Raw genomic sequence first — 20,674 nt, 5'->3', positions numbered from 1 at the left:
GGGGGTGGGGGGATGGGTTAGCCTGGTGATGGGTATTGAGGAGGGCACGTTCTGCATGGAGCACTGGGTGTTATGAACAAACAATGAATCATGGAACACTGCATCAAAAACTAATGATGTAATATATGGTGATTAACATAACAATAAAAAAATTAAAAAAAAAAAAAAGACTACCTCTTTAGTGCAAACAGAACACTTCATACGGACCAATTAGACCAGGTCTAATTTCTTGCTGCTTAAATATTTTATTAACGCAAGAACCTGGATTCAGTCACTAAATCTATCAGAGCGGATTCGTATTCCTACCGAGAAAAAAGGTATGAGTCATTCAAGATGCTGTTTGCTAGAAAGATAACTTTGAAACCTCAGAATTTACACTGTTGAGAATTTTCCTAGTTCCTCAGGACAATCACAATGATGTCATTTCTGTCATCCACTCCACTGCTCACTCCTATTCTTTTTCCTGTTGCCAGGAGCATCAGTCTACCACTTGTTTTCCAAAACTGTATTAAGTAGAAATGCAAAACACAATTATCTCTAAACATTTCAGCCTATGATTGTAGAGGCTAACCAAAATAAGACACTTCCTCTAACATCTTTCCAATAATTTAAAAATTAAGCAGTGGGGGGGCGCCTGGGTGGCTCAGTCAGTTAAGCATCTGCCTTCAGCTCAGGTCATGGTCCCAGGGCCCTGGGATCAAGCCCTGTGTCGGGCTCCCTGCTCAGCGGGAGAGAGAGAGAGAACCCTGCTTGTGTTCCCTCTCTCACTCTAACAAATAAAATCTTTAAAAAAAAAAAAAATTAAGCAGGGTATGTTTCTCACCCATTGTCAAAACACCAAAAGTCTGGGACCACACTCTGTAGGGTGTGCTGTGGAGTAAGGCACTCCTCTAAACTGGAGTGCAAAAGGGTACATCTGGACGGGTAGGAACAACCACTCAGTGGTCTTAAGCTGGTCTTCCACAAAGGCAAACAAAATGGAAATAGAAATGGAAAAGGTTGACGGAAAATAAACAGTTTGAAAAAAAAGTCAAAAAAAAAAAGGGTACAACATCTGGGAAGGGAATTTGGCAAAATCTAGCAACATTGTATGAACTTCTGCCCATTGATGCACTCTGTGAAATCAACCATAAAAGAATACCTCTACACACGCATAATGACAAAATTATACTACCTGTAGCAGCACAAAATTAGAAATAACCTAGGGGCACCTGGTGGCTCAGTCAGTTGAATGTCTGACTCGTGATTTTAGCTAGGGTCATGATCTCATGGGTCCTGGGATTGAGCCCTGTGTTGGGCTCCGCATTCAGTGGGGAGTCCCCTCGAGATTCTCTCTCTGCCCCTCCCCCCACTCAAACACTCTCCCTCTCCCTCTCTAATCTTAAAAAAAAGGGAAATAACTCAAATGTCCATTAGCAGAAGACCGCGTCAATAAACTACAGCACATCCTTTCACAAAACGGCATGTAGCTGAAATAACAAAGAATTAGGGTTCTCTATGAGATGCTAGGACTGTGACTTGGATATGTTTGTAGGAAAAAATAAAGGTACCAAAAAGTGTACAATAGGACATTTTTCTTGGTGAAAAGGAGAAAAATAAGATTATTCATATGTATTTGTTTGTTTTTGGTTTTGCAAAAACACCAGAAGGATAAACCAGAAACTCATCAAAATGGTTATTACTGGACGGCAGGGAACAGGCTGGAGGAGACATGGAAAGAAGACTTCTCTGAGTGGATCTCTTTGGGTGACTCTGGAAGCACAAAAATGCATCACCTATTAAAAAACTAAAATTAAGAAGTAAACCCCCAAATTCAAAACAAACTGAAATAAGTGAACATAAGTCAATCTGGTATCATAACCACATAAGAAAATAAAATTATTCCATGCGACTTCTGAACACAGTATTCTGATGGAACATCTGAATGGGATTATGTCCTAGGGACAAAAAGAATCACAGAAGAATCATAAACCGCACTTATCAACTGTCATTAGTACTGTTATTGATACTGCAATGCTGACTCTACTTTATGTATATCATAATACAAACCAGGTTCATAAATATGCTCATGTAATCAAGAAACATAAAAAAGAGAAACAAACATAAAATCAGAAAAGACAACACCACATGTTAAATCTGAATTGGAAATATCAACATAAATTCATACTACCTAATTCTTCTTGGTCTCTAAATTCAATCTTCATTAAAAGGAACCAAGGCTTCTTGGAAAAACGGCTGGCAGATTCCAAGACTGAGTTGGGAGATGTTGAAGATGAGACTGGGGTACCTTTCTGTTCTAGAAAGCAGAGGACAGAGGGGATGTCTTGATGGAATGTGCACTGAGAAAACTTGGGACAGTTTGAGCATCAAAAAGAATAATGACTGTGACTATAAAGTACTGAATAAAAAAATATCCAGAGGTTTTGCAGTGGGGGGAAAAAGGGGGACAGGGAGGGAGGTAAACTAATTTGTCACCAGCTCCTCTCTCTAAAATTTGTTAATTAAGGTGAAAGAATTCAGCATTTACCTTGCCTTCTTAGGAGAAACTACAGGTTATCCTCGGTTGATTAGGAAAATCTCCTCCAGCCTTTTTAACCAAAAATGGCTATAAATGTATGTATTAAAAGAGAAAAAGGAAAGCTGAACAAATCCCTATTCGACAACCAAACATCATCAACGAACACTAACACCATTGCCTAAAAAGGCTGTTGAACAAAGGGCATTCATCTGTGCTGAAATACCTCTTCACAGATTACTTGCTAATCACAAAGGGGACATCTTATCCTTACAACGAAGAGATCCAGAGTTCACCACCTTAACACAGTGTTCAAAATCAGCACCATCAACACCAAGACAACCCATCATTCTGTATCTTCTGACAGAATATGATGCACACAAAATTATCTAATGAAGTACACGTGCCAAAATTGTTAAACCTGAATCTAATCAAGATTTAGACTTAATTTTCAGTCTACAGGAGATTGGGGCCACAAAGGAATAAGTTAAATTAGACCACGAGGAAAGATTCAGACAAGTACAGAATTTGGGACATTCTATAAGACAACTGGCCTGGACTTTCAAAACCCAATGCCACGCACTGCCGTAGTAATGAACATAACTAGCATCCTAATTAAGGCACAAAATATGACTCTCCACTAAAAGGAACTGGAACTTCTTGGAGAAAAGGTGGACACCAAATCTGGAAGGAAAAGCCACAACATGAGTCTAGAATGTCTTGTGCCAGATAAAAAGGAAATTCTTGACCAACGGAGTCATAGCATAAGGTCATAGGCGCTTGCTTGAGGGGAATCCTAGCGGCCAAATTTGGGACAATTTCAGCATTAAAAAATTATGGCAATGGATTATAGTATTTCAAAAGCTTTTTAAATCCATAAGCCCACAGAGATACCAAAAGGAAATAAGATGGGGGTGGGAGTGAATGGAGAGATAATGTTCTTCTTTACAGTAAATACGTAATTTCAGGTCATAAACGAGGTCACGGGGTGCCCTGGTGGCTCAGTCCGTTAAGTGTCTGCCTTCAGCCCAGGTCATGATCCCAGGGTCCTGGGATTGAGTCCCACATCTGGCTCCGTGCTCAGCAGGGAGCCTGCTTCTCCCCCCCCCCCCCCGCCTGCCGCTCCCCCTGCTTGTGCTCTCTCTCTCCTGTCAAATAAATAAAGTTAAATTAAAATAAACGAGGTCATAAAAGAATGTAATTCAATTTGATAAATCACCATTCTGCAGCCTCTCCCGCCTTCCCATAATTGATTCAGGCAAGAAACATCAAAGGGCATTGGCTGATACATGTTGGGAAAGAGGTTATTCAAAATGTCTTAAAAACATCATCCCACAGATTACTTTAGGGTATCTCGTGCTTTACAATAGAAAGATCTAAATACAAAGGTGAAAATGTCACTCAACAATAAAGAGATTGGGGGCGCCTGGGTGGCTGAGTCCACTGAGCATCTGACTCTTGGTTTTGGCTCAGGCCATGACCTCAGGGTCATGAGACTGAGCCCCATGGAGGGCTCTGCACTCAAGGGGGGGTCTGCTGTAGATTCTCTTCTTCTTCCTCTGACCCTCCCCCCAACCCACCCTCTCACTCTCTAATAAATAAATCTTAAAAAAAAAAAAATAAAGGGATCTTGTGGCTTCCATCCAACCAAGCGAGCAGACCTAGCATCACAAATAAGGGACAACCTGACACTGTGAGCTGCCCGAGATGATGCAGCAGAGCCAAAACACTGACACAACCTCAAGAGAAAACTGGTACTATCTGAAGGCTGAGCGTCTGCATATCCCATGACACAGCAGCTCTGTTCTAGGTATACACCCAACAGAAACATGCCCATGTTTACTAGAAGACATGTACAAGGACGTACATGTGCAGCACTCTACACGGTAGCCCCAAACTGGGTACTACTCAAATTCCCATCAACGGCAGACATGGTAAACTATGGTATATTCACAAGTAGAACACTATCCACCAGTCAGACTGAACACCCTACGACACAGATACAGGTGAATCGCACTAACATAAAGGTGAGTAAAAGAAACCACAAGCAAAAGAGAACACGTGTAGGACTCTACTTATATAAAGTATGGAACAGGCAAAACTAATCTGCAGGGTTACAAGTCGAGAGGAACCCTGCAGATGGCCATGATTGGAAAAGGACAAAGGGCAACTTCTGAGGGGCTGGGCGTAGTCAATTTCTTGATCTGAGAATTGTTACACAAATGAGTTCAATTCATAAAAACTCATCTATCTGAACACTTGTGTATTTTTCTATATGAACATTATACTCCAATAGAAAGTTTTTTTTTAAAGTACACATCACTTACACCTAAAAACATTTAAACTGAATCTAATCACTAGAAAACACTCAAATTCTGAATATAGGACATTCTACAGACAATCAGCCTAAGCTCTTTTTTTTTTTTTAAAGATTTTATTTATTTATTTGACAGAGACAGCGAGAGCAGGAACACAAGCAGGGGGAGTGGGAGAGGGAGAAGTAGGCCTTCCGCGGAGCAGGGAGCCCGATGCGGGGCTCGATCCCAGGACCCTGGGACCATGACCTGAGCCGAAGGCAGATGCTTAACGACTGAGCCACCCAGGTGCCCCAGCCTAAGCTCTTTAAAAATGTCAGTCATAAAGAAAAAAATCAAGAAAGACTAAAGTAACAAGGGCATAAAGACAGCATAAATATAAAAGTTCATGAAATGCATGAAACTTGACTGGGTCCTATATTAAAAAAATAAGCAATAATAAAAGGTATTTTTGGTATAACTGGGAACATTTGAACACGGATTGTGATGTTACAGAATTTGTGAATTTTTTAGGAATGATAAATACTGTGGTTACTTAGGAGAATATACTTATTCTCAGGAGGAGCATGCTTAGTATTTTCAGGTGAAGTGTTTTAATATCCACAACTTACTCTCAAACAGTTCAGATAAAAAAGGAGAGGAATTAAGATAAAGCAAATCTGACAAAGTTGTTAACAACTGGTGAGCCCTGGTAAGAGTATGTGGGTATTCACTGTAATCTTTCAACTTTTCTGTTTGTAAATATCAAAGTTTCAAAAAAGTTGGGCAAAAAATGGTAGTACCACAAAAAACATTTAACAGATAGCTGTTTTAGAATAAAAAATATAATAACCAAATAGAATATATATATATAAATAGAATAGAATATATAAACCTAGATTGGGGGCACCTGGGTGGCTCAGTTGGTTAAGCATCTAACTCTCGATTTCAGCTCAGGTCATGATCTCAGGGCTGTGCCCTGAGCATGAAGCCTGCTTGGGATTCTCTCTCTCCCTCTCTCTCTGCCCCTCCCCCCTACTCACATACATACACACTCTCTCTAAAAAAAACTAGATTGGATATTAATTTTTAAAAAAAATGGGAAAATATAAATAAATATAGGACTAGATATTAGATGATATTTGTAAATCATTGTGATTTTCTTATGTGTAACAATGACATTGCGTTTTGAGTAAGTACATCTTATTTTTCAGAGATTCATGCTAAAAAGCTTAGGAGTAAAATGTCACGTTTACAATATAAGTTAAAGTGACTCTCACACAGAAAAGATAAGGCAAACATGGATAAGTAATTATTGTTGAATCTAGGTGATGAGTATACAGGTGGTCAGTATACTATTCTTTCAATTTCCTTTTTGTTTGAAAGTCCATAATAAAATTTAAAAAACAATTTCATCAATGCCTCAGAAATGTGAAGAGACCACTGCAGCTATGAGTACAGTCTGTTTTTCAACGAGTTTAGCAAAGTTGAGGTCAATTTTAATTATTCTAAGGAACCAATGGCACTTGGGCGCCTGGGTGGCTCAGTTGGTTAAGCGACTGCCTTCGGCTCAGGTCATGATCCTGGAGTCCCGGGATCGAGTCCCACACGGGCTCCCTGCTCAGCAGGGAGTCTGCTTCTCCCTCCGACCCTCTTCCCTCTCATGCTCTCTATCTCTCATTCTATCTCTCATTCTCTAATAAATAAATAAAATCTTTAAAAAAAAACTAAGGAACCAATGTCACTTAATAAATATTATTAGATAATGGTATTTTCTATAATACAATATCAATAAAATTCCAGCTAAGATCCTATGTTTATATATGAAATTAGTGGTATTTTGAAAAACAAAGATTCATATGGCCTGGTTTTATATTGTATTATACAAAAGACAGGTCACAAATTACACCCATTAATTTTATTTATATTATTTTCTGAAAATCTGTTATCTATCTGAATGATTGAAAACAGGAATGGAAGCAAACATGCTGGAGTAATTCATCAAGTCCTTTACAATCTCACTATCTACAATTATGTGCTACTTCTCTAAGGATGTTATTAAAAAGAAGTGACTTGCTATTTTATATATCAAAGCAATCTATATCTTCTCATCAAGTCTTTGAAAAAATAATCTACTTTTGGGGGTGCTGAAATGATTATTTTACGGTTACCAACAGAGTTAAAATGGATTTTATGCACTGATACAGTTGCTTCAAGTCTCCAAGTTACTATGATGACTTTTATTTACTTTAAATGCTTTACAACCATAAGAGCAAAAAATGTATTTTCTTGAACACAAGTGAATTAGTTTCACCCATTATATTAACAAAATCACACCAGGGTGAGCTGCTGCACAGAGCCCCTAAAGCGAGTCAGAAGAACACTTAAACTGTTCAGAGGAGAAATTTTTGGCTTCTCTTCCTGCATCCGAGCACAGGAACACTGGCCATTCAATCATGCAGAAAACTGTAGTCATGTACAAGGGGAAATTACTTCTGCACTCTATAATTAATGAAATGGGTTCCTTCAAAATAAAATGCCACACTCAAGACTGGGAAGCAAAGTATTATGTTCAGATCAGTTTCTCAAGGCAGCCAACCCTACAAGTAGAGTGGGCTTACTCTCTCTGTAAGCAAGGGTTTAGCCAAGTGAAGTAAGAATTTCTAGGATGAAAACACACCAGGTGAAGGACCTCGTCTACAGCCGTGACCTTCTCCTTACATGGAACCATCTCCAAGGCAGCTTTCAGGCTTGAAATTCCCTATTAATTAGCCCTACATTTAATTATCTTACCTAGAGAAGACCAGAGGTACTGCTCCTGACCACCGCCCTGTGTATAAAGCAGGGGTATCATTCAGAGGAATGACCGTGTTCACTCCTAACTCCAGAGCAGTGCCACAATGAGGCACAAGGGGGCAGGCCACAAAAATAGAGAATGGCTCACCAATTCCCAAGGGAAGTAACTATATTTGGAACAGTGCATGGGGAAGTTCAAGCCTACAGGCATTCTTAAAAATTGAGATTTTGGTGATAAGCAAGTAAGAGAAGACCAGAAGTTTCATGAGGGCAACAAGCTAAACCACAGGCCCACCTGATATATCAGAGAGAAACAGAAAGAGACAGGCAGGAAGAGCCACTTGGGGTCAGAACAAACTAAAGAACGGTCTCAAAAACTGCCCTGCAAAGGGGCCCAAGTTTAATTAAACCAGACTATAAAGCAATTTATGCCCCAGGACACTGCTGAAAACCACAGAGCAATTGGCCAGCAATTAGGGGAGCCTAAGAGCTGAGTCTGATACCAAAAGAGACAAACATCCTAACAAACAGATCAGGGTAAGAAAAAACAGAAGACCACTATCATCCCAGGTTCGCTGCCATGCTCAAGGCTGAGCCCTAGGAACTGATATCATAGACTTCTCCTACTTTATATAAATGTATACTCTCCTCTCTTCCCTACTGATTTTAAAACCAATTGTATAAAAGAGCATAATTGTGTTGTTGGAATAACAATATATTTGATAACATCATCATAAAGAAGGTGGATGGGAACAAAGCTATAACACAGCAAGGAAATTATACTAAATGGTAACTCAAATCCACTCCTAGATATATTCCAAAGAGAAATGAGTATGTCCACATAACACTTGTACATGAATGTACACAGAATTTTTCACAAAAGCCAAAAAAATGAAAGCCACCCAAATGTCCACTGATGGATGGAGAAACAAAATGTGGTACGATGAAATATTATTCATCCATAAAAAGAAATACTGCTATATGGTAAAACACGGATGGACCTTAAAAACACTATGCTGTGCGAAAGAAGCCAGTCAACAAGAGACCACCTACTGTGTAATTCCATTTGCATGAAATATCCAGATTAGGTTAATCCAGAGACAGAAAGTGGAATAGTCGTTGCCTAGAGCTGGGGCGTTCAGGAAAAAATGAGTGACTACTGATGGGCATGGGATGATGAAATGTTCTGGCATTGGTGATGATGGTTTCATAACTGTGAATGTACTAAAAACCACTGAATCATATACTTTAAATGGGTGAATTATATCTCAATAAAGCTGTTATTAAAAAAAAAAAAAAGCACAGGGTGCCTGGGCGGCTCAGTCAGTTAAGCGACTGCCTTCGGCTCAGGTCAATGATCCTGGAGTCCTGGGATCGCGTCCTGCATCGGGCTCCCTGCTCAGTGGGGAGTCTGCTTCTCCCTCTGACCCTCTCCCCTCTCATTCTCTCTCTCTCTGTCATTCTCTCTCTCTCTCAAAAATAAATAAAATTTAAAAAAAAAGCTAATGATCAGCATGCATGGAAAAAAAATCTCTATTTTAAAAAAAAAAAAGCATAGTGCAGGGTCTTGACCTGCAAGGTATTATTTTACGTTTATTCTTAGAAACTATATTCAGAGAGATGACAGACAAATCAGCTTATAAGAAAAACTATCATTTCATATGTCTCTGAAAACTGCACAAATTCAGTTAGATGTCAGGTAAATAAAATGCTATGGATGATCTCAAAGTCAAAGGATTTATCAAACCCAATATAATTACCAAGCCATACTCACTTGTATGATATCAAAGTACTATTCTGTCAAAATCATTTTCACTAGTACAAATTTGCTGTAAGCATGTGACCCTATAAAATAGATCATTAAGGCAAAGCTATTTTGCTATAGTAAAGAAGTCCATTACATATTTCTATTTAAACACACGGTCAAATCACATACCCAGAGTTCAGTACTGACAGCAGTGAATGTAAATTAAAAATGTACACTTCACTGCATACAAAAGGAAACAAATCTGAATGGCTCAAATTAAAATTTACTGTAGAATTTTATTTAAATGCCATGTTCATTTTTCTTAAAAAAATATATACCACTTTTATAGTATGGATTACTACCCTATAATATGCATCATTTACACCACACACTAGAGTTGTCCCATAATATATAACAAAATTAAGAAAACATAACCTAGCACACAGACAGAAGAATACAAAGCCTTTTTTAAAAAACCTCAATCAAGGTGCCTGTGTGGCTCAGTCAGTTAAGCATCCAACTCTGGATCCCAGCTCAGGTCTTGATCTCAGAATTGTGAGTTCAAGCCCCATGGTCGGGGGGAGGGGACCCTCATTCATACCTTCAGTGTAAATACAGACCACCACCCTGGAGCCTCTCCAGATGCTAAGTTCCAGATGCTGGTTTCTGATTAGTATCTTCCCACAGTTAGTTGTCCCACAGGCTTCTCAAACTCAACCTAGCCGACACAGAACTCATCTTCTGTCTCAAAATGCACAAATTCTTCTTCCTCTGGTATTTATCTCAGATAAGGTCACCATCATCTACCTAGTCATGCAAGCCAGAAACGGAAAATCAATCTGGACTCGTCCCTCTCCTCCATTTCCAACTCCCAAACATCCTTCAAGTCAAACATCAAAACCTCATCAACTCTACCTCCGAAGTGTCTGCTGTACCCCCACCCTCCTCTTCCTACCAGTATGACTTCAAGTCCATCATACCTCACTGGCTCTGCCTCAAGTCTCACCACTCTTAAATAAAACCTGGCCAACATTATTGTGGGAACCACTCATCCACTCCTCTTAAAATATGTGGTTCAAATAAGCACCTTCCTCCAACTAAGCTCTTGGGTGGGGCATGTGATCCAGACATGACCAAAGTTCTCCATCCTCCAGTCACAGTGACTGGTTTAGGGATAAGAATGTATCTCAAGTTGGGCCAATCAGGGCACCTGGTGGCTCAGTTGGCTGAGCAACTGCCTTCGGATCAGGTCATGATCCTGGAGTCCCGGGATCGAGTCCCGCATTGGGCTCCCTGCTCGGCAGGGAGTCTGCTTCTCCCTCTGACCCTCCCCCCTCTCATGTTCTCTCTCTCTCTATCTCATTCTCTCTCTCAAATAAATAAATAAATAAATCTTTAAAAAAAAAAAAGTTGGGCCAATCAGTACCTTCCTCGGGACTTCTTACTGAAATAAGAAAAGAAGTGCACATTATTTTTTACTGAGATCACTTCCTGTGAGAACAACCTACCTCAAACTGGCAGTATTCATCTCTGCCACCATGTACCTGCATCAGATTCAATCCTTACAAAGAAAGCAAGCTGGGAGACCACAAGCAAGAGACACTAATGGTATTTTCCTGAGATCTAATGAAGCCAAAACTTCTTTGTTACATAGGCAAATAATCCTTTCTTTAAAAAAATCAATTCAACTTTGGTTTCTGTTGCCTCTCAAGTCCTAACACATTTCTTAACAACTAAATGGAATTCTCTAGCTCCACTATCTAAAATCCTTCAGTCATTCTTTATTATTGCTAAGGTTAAAGTCCAAGACCTTAAGGTCTGCAAATTCTGGTCCCTTGATTATCTGATGGCATAATAATCAACTTTGGCACTGCAAAACACCATAAGCAAAGTAAAAAGATAAATGACAAACTAAAGAGGAATATCTGCAACTTTTATCCCAAGGGCTTAGGTCCTTAATATATAAACAGTTTCTAAGAAATGGACAGAAAAAAAGTACTCCTAGAAAAACAAGCAAAACTATGACCACATGGTTCACAGAAGATAAAACTCAAATGGATTTTAAACATAAGAAAACATGCTCAATTTCATTTATAATAAAAGGAATGAAAATTAAAACGACACAAATTTCATTTGCATGTATATGGCAAAAACTCACATTTCTTATAAAAATCTCAGTGACCAAGGCCATGGAGGAACAAGCATTCACATAAGACTGCTGGCTACAAAAGGGTACAAACCCTGTGAAAAGGAATTCCTCTGGAGAGGAACTGACCCAGCAATCTGGAAGCTTATCACAAAGATACAGTGACAAAAATACAAACAATTCTATGTACAAGGGTACTCAGTGCAACACTATGAAAGGGTAAAAGACTAGAAATCACCAGATGGCCACCGGTAAAGGTCAGAATGAAGAAATCATTCAAGTACCCAGCAGCCAGAAAATGAAGATCTCTATATATTGTTCTTGTGTGACCTCCAAGTATAGTATGTTTGTATAATAAAGAACGGGAAACATGTGCATGTAAGTCTAAGTATGTATATGTACTGGTATGTTGTCAAACATGCGTACACAGAGATACACATACACACACCACATATACGGAGAGATCACACAGATACCACACGTGTATGTGTTTACATTTTCAAAAAGTATCATTAGAAGCAAAATTAATTCTAAGATAAACGACCCAGTTTCTTTAAAAAATGCTATTAAAAACAAGAGGGAAATTTATTTTAAATTAAAGATGTTCAACCAAATGGGATGTATAGATCTTATAAGAATCCCGATCCAAACAAACTATAAAAAGACATTTAAAAAAAAAGACATTTTGAGACAACTAAAGAAAATCTAACATGTACTAGGCATGAGATGACATAATTATTGTTAAGCTTGCTGGGCATGATTATGGTACTGTAGTTACGTATTTTTTTAAAGTTTATAGCTTTTAATCTAGAGATTTCCCTCCTTTTAAACACTGTTTATTATAGATTTATCTTACAGAAGTGCCCAGGTATCATTTTAAATAATCCTTTATCCCTCATATTTTTTGTGAACCGGTTATTCCATCTAGAAGCTTATAATTCAGGTTCAGTTTCTTCAGCAAGAATATTCCATAGGTGGCATTTTATACTTCTTACATATAGTCCTGTTGCCAAGAATGCCCTTCTCCCTTTTGGCCTGACAAACATTTATTTATCCTTTAAAGACTTGGCTCAGAAGTCACCTCCTTCAGAAAACCTCCTTAACCTCCAGTCCCATACTAAGCTGGCTTCCCCTACTTACTAATCCAATAGCTAACCCTAATGGCACTGGAACTGCCTGCCCCTCTGTTGCACCAATCAGGCTGTGAACACTGGTAGCAACGGACTAGTCTGCAGGACTGGACTCCATGGAGGCCTGAAGCCTAAGTGGGTGAAGTTCCAGGAAAGTAATCTTTACCCCGTAAACACATCAGATCATGACCTGGTGTCATGGCCCAACCATTCATACCTGGTAGGCAGGCAGCACAAAGCCAAAATCTCCAGGGTAACAGGAAGGAGTAATGTTCAGGAGTAAAACCCCCTGAGAATATCAAAAGGAGCTGTTTGCATCTGGCAGACTCCTTACTATTTGTAAACACTATCATCCACAGCTGCATGGCTCAATGGGGAACTTATGGAAGCACTTCCCAAATTGGAATGGGCATTCAAATTGCCCAGAGACCTAATTCAAAATGCAGATTTGGATTCAGCAGGGCTGAAGTGGGACCCCAGATTCTGCATCCCAGGTGGATGCTGTTGGTCTGCAGACCACACTTGACCCAGTAAGGTTCTGGGAAACCTGAAAGTCAGCCCTCTCTCAGGGAACATACAGCATTAACTCTTGTCTTACTCTCTTTTAATCTAACACAGTGCCATTAAAACAAACAAATCCAAATTTTAATTCTTCTTATCTGTTGGCATCTTTCTTCTAATATATCCCTCCTGTGACAACTATGCAATCTCTCATTCATCTAGATCTCTCCAGCGTGGAAAATATAAGCCCTCACTAAATGCTTGTTAAGTGATAGTCTATATAATCTCAACATATTTAATTCTTTCCCACCGGCTTCTTGATAAGATATGTTTGTTCACTGGTCCATCTTTCCCATTTGATTATCAACTCCTCGAAGGCAGAGATTCTTCCCTTTGTGCCGTGGCCCATGGTCTGGTCTGGCACATAAGCAGCGGTCAGTGGTGTTTGCTGACTCAGCCTGATGACTGAACACATACACACACTACGCCAGGTTCTGAGAACCCTGAATACAAACCTATCCTTTTTTCTGAGGGACTTAAATGCTCACATGTAGGACTTGTTTTCATAAAAGTTTAGTCACATACACTGAAAAGGATCATCAGCTTTACTTAACAAATAAGGAAAGAGCAAAAGAAAGTTCTATATTATGCTTCTTCACAGACAACCTCATCAAGATAGGAATAAACATTTCACAAAAGGTACCTCAGTCTTCCCACATTCATCAGGCGGATCCTGGTGGATGGCCATTTGATACTTGACATATAAAGAAAATGACTGGCTGAAGGACGACTTGAACTCTGGGTCCTCAAAGGAGACAGGTACTAACCTCACCTTCAGAGCAAGGAAAATACAAGCAAATGCTATTGAAACATCTCTACCTGCTGATGTGCTTCTGAAGGTGAGGCTAGAGTAAGATCTCCGCAAATCCACTTCCAAAGCTCAGCGCTGGAGTTTTTCATGAAATAAATAAACCCTGGAACGTGCTGACTGGCCCAGAGCTGAAAGCGCTAACTTTATACTAACACTTAGGAGAATTTTTAACTCCTAAGGGCCAGGACAATTTATTTTTCTTTTATTTTTTACCCTTTCCACCTATTGTGGTTCTATGCACAGAGTCAACATTGTTGCTCATGGTAGTGGTCACTACTTTTGTCCCCTCTACTAGTATTAAGATTTTTCCCCTTCCACATTTTTCTTGGATATTCTGATTTACAAAATTACAAGCATATGAGAACTTCTATTAAAATATTCTATTATCTTTAAAAAAATTCTACTGTCTTACTTTTCTAGTCCCACTCAGTTGTGTATAATTTAGCTGTCATGAACTCTGTCCATACATGACTTTTAAATGGAGATAAAGCCTATTAACCATGTTGTGCAAAGTATGCTTATCATAAAAATATAAAGCCTTTTTTGCTTTTTTCCACATAAATATTTTATCTTAGAGTTCTATTACTAATTTTTAGATAAATACATCCAGACATAGCAACTTTAAAGATAATTCATTTTACGTGTTACTTTCCACTTTGCAGTTACACGTGACTGGCACTTAACATGTCCTAGGTAAAATTTGCACTTTCAGAATGTCCATTACTCCACATTCCTATCATTTTGCAGATATGCTGCAAATTGAATATAAATAAAATGTACCACAAATAAATCAAGTTATAATACAATGGTATCAAATGGAGGGGGAAGTTCCATTTGCACAGAAAAATTACACTTGGCCTGCTGACCTGGCTCACAGTTGGTTTATCAGGTGGATCCTTGTGAATAACCATCTGGTAACGTTTATAGACCTGGTAAGACTCCTGAAATGTGGCTTTGAACTGAGAACTTGGTGGAGATGACCTCACCACCCTCACCTTCAGAAGGAGTTAAAAAAACAATGTTTGTTAATTATTTATTCCACAGAATACGCATTAACAGTTACTCCCACCCAAAAAGAACCAAAAGTTCCCATACAAATATTAAAGCATAAACATACGATAATATTTTAACATTAAAAATTAACAAGATAGTAAATTTTTTTAAAAAGTTATTTCTCCAACTTACAGACTCATTAAAAAGGCAGATCCTGTCTAAACTCTTAAGGCTAAGATCTAGGACTGAATTATGGAAGACTGACTCTACTGTAAAATGGCAGGATACTTCTGGCACTCAAGACACAAACACAAATAAATACTCTTGAATTCCAGTTGTATGCAACTCACCTTCAGTAAATCATTCAGAAAAACTAAAAATGTGAATATATTTTCTAGACACTCTTCAGGCATCACTCCTAACTCTAAACTTACAGATTTTGTTTTTATAAGTGTGAAAGACAACCCTCACAAAGTATTCCTATTTCATGGCATAGTTAAGAATGAAGACCCTAAAGTTAGATTTCTTTTACTCAAATTTTCAATGTCACCATCTTGGTCAAGCAAATAAATTTACCTCTCTGTGCCTTAGTTTCCTCACAAACAAAATAAGGATGAGTTAACAGTAACTGCACAGTAATGGTGAACACTTATTTTAACATTGATTATTCACTAACCAGTTAAAATGTGTTAGCAAAACACAATAGTAAAACAGAAAATCGAATGCAGTATAATAAAAGGGCTAACTGGAAAATTTTCACGTATGCCATAAGAAGCAATTCTTCTGCAAAGAAAGAGTAATATACGGTGGACAAAAAGTCTCTGCCTACCCAAGGTATCATTACGTTAGAAAAGTAAAAGCTGCCTGCTGCCGAACTGCTATTACATACTTTAAGTAGTATGTTCAATTCTCTTTACAATTTGAGAAGGAGAAAGTCAATACCAAAATCAGAGCAGTTAAGGAATTATAGTAGTCAAAGTTGTTAAGACTTATGTCTGATAATATATATGATCCTAAGGTTAAGATTGCATTAAAGTTAATTTTCAATATCAGGTCCGTAGCAAAGCTCTTAGATGGTATTAAGCTACAAATTCAAAGGCTGACCAGTTATTGAGATATGAGAATATAATAAAATCATTATCATTAATGTTTCAGAAAAAAATGTATGAACACCAAATACTGAAGAATGTAGATTTAATCTGGGATGTAAATAAAAAATAATAGGAATACTCTAAAAGTAATCATACTATGCCTACAGAGGTTTGAGAGAATTACTGAGAGAGGATTAAAGTCATACAACTTAGTACTATTTAGTTAATTCCTAATTGCTGGCTCGCATATGTACTACCATTTGTTGCCTTAATGAAGATCAGGATACTAGAATGGATAAAACAGTGATTTGCCTGGTGTGATCTATTCTCCTTCAGGATCTAACCGAAATTGCTAACAGTGAAATTTTAAATAGTATATTTTGTCACTTTAACTACTAAATTTCAATCAAGGGATACAAAAAGCCAGAGTCCCTTACATAGTAACATGCTAAAACTGGAATTATTTTCACAACTTTAGTAGCCAAACTGCATGAAGTACTTATTTTAAATCTTAAAAAGAAAAAAGGTTTTTCTCAAATAGCAGTTAACCTAGTAAATACAAATGCTACTCCATCCCAATTCACTTAATTTCCCATTATTTAAACAGCAAAATATCAACTTAGTATGACCTCAAATGAAAATAATCAAGGTACCAACAACAACAAAAAAATAAAACAAAACACCCTCCAAAGTACCTCTAACTTGTGTGATGCATTCTCTGGTAAAGATTCAAAAATTAAATCTTCAAGTGATTTGGGCTGGTTGGATTTATTAGCCTTTGGTGGGAACAAAGATGGTGGTTCACCATGAGCCTGGAAACCCTCAAGTTCTCCAGCTGGGTTCTGCTGCATGAGTTTTAACCTTTTCCTTTCTTTCCGGATTTCCTTTGCTTTCCGGCACGGAGGCTTACTCAAATCTGCCCCTTTGCCTAAAACAATTGCAAAATATTAGACCAATCACATTTGACTCTAGAAATTTTTTTTTCCCCCAAAAGTCTTAAAGATTCTACAGAATTAAGTCTAAAGAGTTCCAACAGTTAGGTTAGCTTTGTAAGGAGATGTTTCAGAAGATTCTGGTGGAGAGCTCTAAGATGATCTTAAAATTCTATCTCAGAAGTGGGACTGTCAAAGAAAGTATTTACTTTCTGAAACTGAAACTTCACACAGCTCTTACTGTGAAAATTAAAAAAAAAATTAATATTCATCCACTTCTCTGCCTTTATAAGTTGAAAAAAACATAATCAAATATCTTCTACTACAGGACACGGGTATTTCCAGCCCATTCCTGAGGGACATTTCTCTCAAAGCACTGGTGACATAAATACATGCTTAGGACCTGGGTGTAAATGAGTACCGACCCCAGAAAACATTCTGGCAGGTTTTTTGATGAAAAAATACCCTTGCTTACTTGAAAGTATTTGTGTCTCTCCATCTAACAAATGGATGGGATCTCATTTGTTCAGCTCCAGTTAATGAGAGTTTTGTTTGAATTAAAAGAGCAAATATCAAACTGAAAGGACTTTAAGATATAAAAATTTTAGCTACAATAAACCACGAATTTTAGTGAGTGCCCTTTCATCTAGCAAAGAGTCTTCAAGGACTTGATGTTGAGAAGATCATTAAGAGTTAGAGGCAAAAAAAAGAAAAGAGTTAGAGGCAAATAACGGACACAAATGAAAACTTCAAAATAATTTAAATGCCCAATAATAGAATAATTATACAATTTTTAAAACAGCTAAGCAACAGAATATCAAACAGTCATTAGAAATGCTTTGAAATTTTCAGGGATTTGTCAATATACAAGGTTAAAAAATAATTCCACTTATGTATAAATAGACACATGAAAAATATTTAGATAAGTCTGGAAAGAAAAATAACAGTCATTTTACATGGGTTTAGAAGTAGAGAAAGGACTTTTTTGCTTTTTTTTTCTTGCAGTGTTCTCTTTTCTCCAAATTCACTAACAACAAACATACCTTTGTAATTTTTTTAAAGTCATTAACAAAATAAAAATGCTATTTTAAGATTCTAAAACAGTATTTACAAATCATATAGAAGTCAGCAATATGAAGTTTTACAAGACTAGCAAGTTCAATTTTTTTTAAGATTTTATTTATTTATTTGACAGAGAGAGAGACAGCAAGAGAGGGAACACAAGCAGAGGGAGTGGGAGAGGGAAAAGCAGGCTTCCCGCTGAGCAGGGAGCCCGATGTGGGGCTCGATCCCAGGACCCTGGGATCATGACCTGAGCCGAAGGCAGTCGCTTAACGACTGAGCCACCTGGGCGCCCCTCAATTTTATAGAAAAGAAAATCAAGACCCACGGTGTTAAGGGACTTGCCAGAGACTAAAACTGGTCAAAAGAGATGAATCTGATGTAGGGCGCCCAGGTGGCTCAGTTGGTTGAGCGTCTGGCTCTTGATTTTGGCTCAGGACATGATTTCAGAGTCATGAGATGGAGTCCCGGGTCAGGCTCCATGCTCAGCATGGAGTCGGCTTGGGATTCTCCCTCTCCCTCTGCCCCTGAAGACACATGCTCGCTCTATCAAACAAACAATCTTATTAAAAAAAAAAAAAAAACAAATTTGATGGTAAAATAGTGAGTTCACAAATAGTAAAATCATATTAAAACTTCACCAACATTTTTTCCAATTAAGAACAAACTTTACGTATAAAAACAAACTTTGAATAAGTCTTATAACCAGGCAACAAAGGACTGATTCTATAATTAACCATTACTCTATTAGAGAATGAATTTTCTTTGGCCTGGGAATCTGTCTCCTCAAATTTGTTCTGAGAGGCACAAGAGCATTTGGTTAAGAGCACACACTCTGACATGGCTGCCTGAGGTCATCTCTGTCACTGGCTAGAGGACCTTGGGCAAGTTTCCTTGTCTATACAAAAAAGATAATAACCAGTACTACCTATGGAGCTCTATGAGGATTAAATGAGTTAACACGTATGTAGCTCCTAAAACAATACCCACTGTTGGGCACCTGGGTGGTTCAGTTGGTTAAGCATCCGCCTCTGGCTCAGGCATGATCCCAGAGTCCCGGGATTGAACCCTGCGTCGGCTCCCCCTGTTCAGGGGGGACTCTGCTTCTCCCTCTGCCCCTCCTCCCTACTCGTGCATGCCCTCTTTCTTTCTCCCTCTCTCTCTCTCAAATAAATAAATAAAATCTTCAAGAAACAAAACAAAACAAAACAATACCTACTATTTCATTAGGGCTCTCTATTATCATCAGCTATCATATGCACCACCAGTCCCTACAATGTTTTACGTATGTGGGTACTCCGTAAGTGGTAACAAGGCAAAAAAAAAAAAAAAAAAAATCCTGCATTTTCTAGAAGTTACTCAAAACTACATTCCCTACCAAAGTTTTAAAACTATGAACAAATTATAAAACTACAGTGAACTGAGAAACAAGTTTTCAGCATTTTTATGAAAGACCAGCTTTACATTAATTCACTGGACTAAGCAATCCTGACTGCGCCTGCTTTACTCTACATGTGTGTACTATCACATTATCAACTGCTATACACAGCTAATCAGGATTTCAGCTTACTTAGGGGATAAAGATCTCCCCAGATCAATAAGATCCTTCAAAAGAACTGGAGCAGATCAATATAAAATCAGTATACCATACCAACCTGGCACCCACAGAGGTTCAAACCACTCAAGGATCCTAGATTAGTCCCAAGAGTTTTGAATAGAATTCAACAGACCTGCATAATTTCTAATTAAGTTTCAGGAAATACACTTTTAACATTTTTAAAGTAAAAAGGAAATGCATACTTCCAGAGAAAATCCAAAGATCCCTACATTTTAAAACTGTCTTACATTTCTGGTGAGAAATACCATAAGGGGAAAATAACAGCAAACTTTTTTTTATGGTTTCAGTAATCACACTGCTGAAGATAAGGTTGGTACTGTTATTCTAAACTGTTATGTAGAGTAGGGTAAAGCAAGTAGGTAACTGCAATATTCTAATTCTAATTCTACCACTCTCTGTGTCCTTGAGAACCAGGTTTCTCCGTGTGGAAGAAAGAAGATCCAAATGTCAAACAAACATGTAAAAATATGACAGTCCTGAATCTGAACTGTAAGTATCAACATGACCCCTCATGACCCCTTGCGTCTGTTCATTGAAAAAGCCTAGAAAACAATGACCAAGCCAGTACCAATAATGGTCACATCTAGTCTAGTTGATGATCTCCAAATACCATTTTCCACTAAAAGAAACCAGGACTCCTTGGAGAAATGGCTGTACAAAATGATCCAGGAGCATCATGTCATAGGAAGCTGCCAAGAGTACTACCATTTTATCCTAAAAAAAAACCTAGAAGCCAACTTAGAGAAATTCCCACAGGAGCAGAGAATTAAAACATAGCCAATGTGTTTAGACCCATGAGTTCACAATGATAGATGGATGGATGGATGGATGGATGGATGGAAGGAAAGAAGAAGGAAAGGAAAGGAAAGGAAAGGGGAAAGGAAAGGAAAGGAAAGGGGAAAGGAAAGGAAAGGGGAAAGGAAAGGAAAGGGGAAAGGAAAGGAAAGGAAAGGAAAGGAAAGGGGAAAGGAAAGGAAA

At 38.2% G+C, this 20,674-nt stretch overlaps 1 protein-coding gene across 13 annotated transcripts in view; it reads right to left on the bottom strand.

Moving 5' to 3' along the window:
• ATE1 (arginyltransferase 1) overlaps nt 1-20,674 on the bottom strand; it is a 182,461-nt gene that overhangs the window by 137,025 nt on the left and 24,762 nt on the right. For 6 of the 13 annotated variants that reach the window (XM_073904082.1, XM_073904083.1, XM_025880320.2 and 3 more), the window contains 3 exons: nt 16,780-17,012; nt 14,867-14,995; nt 13,833-13,961 (listed from right to left, as the gene is read on the bottom strand). In XM_073904082.1, the coding sequence (XP_073760183.1) occupies nt 13,833-13,961; nt 14,867-14,995; nt 16,780-17,012 (491 nt within the window). The remainder of the gene's footprint in view (nt 1-13,832; nt 13,962-14,866; nt 14,996-16,779; nt 17,013-20,674) is intronic. The other 7 variants (XM_025880323.2, XM_073904081.1, XM_025880319.2 and 4 more) reach the window with 3 other exon arrangements.

This window comes from Callorhinus ursinus, unplaced genomic scaffold (genome assembly GCF_003265705.2).
Source record: "Callorhinus ursinus isolate GAN/ISIS: 27379988/994484 unplaced genomic scaffold, GSC_fseal_2.0 scaffold20, whole genome shotgun sequence".
Classification (NCBI taxonomy): Eukaryota; Metazoa; Chordata; class Mammalia; order Carnivora; family Otariidae; genus Callorhinus; species Callorhinus ursinus.
Note: the sequence above shows the minus strand (reverse complement) of the source record. Positions and strands in the feature narration are given on the sequence as shown.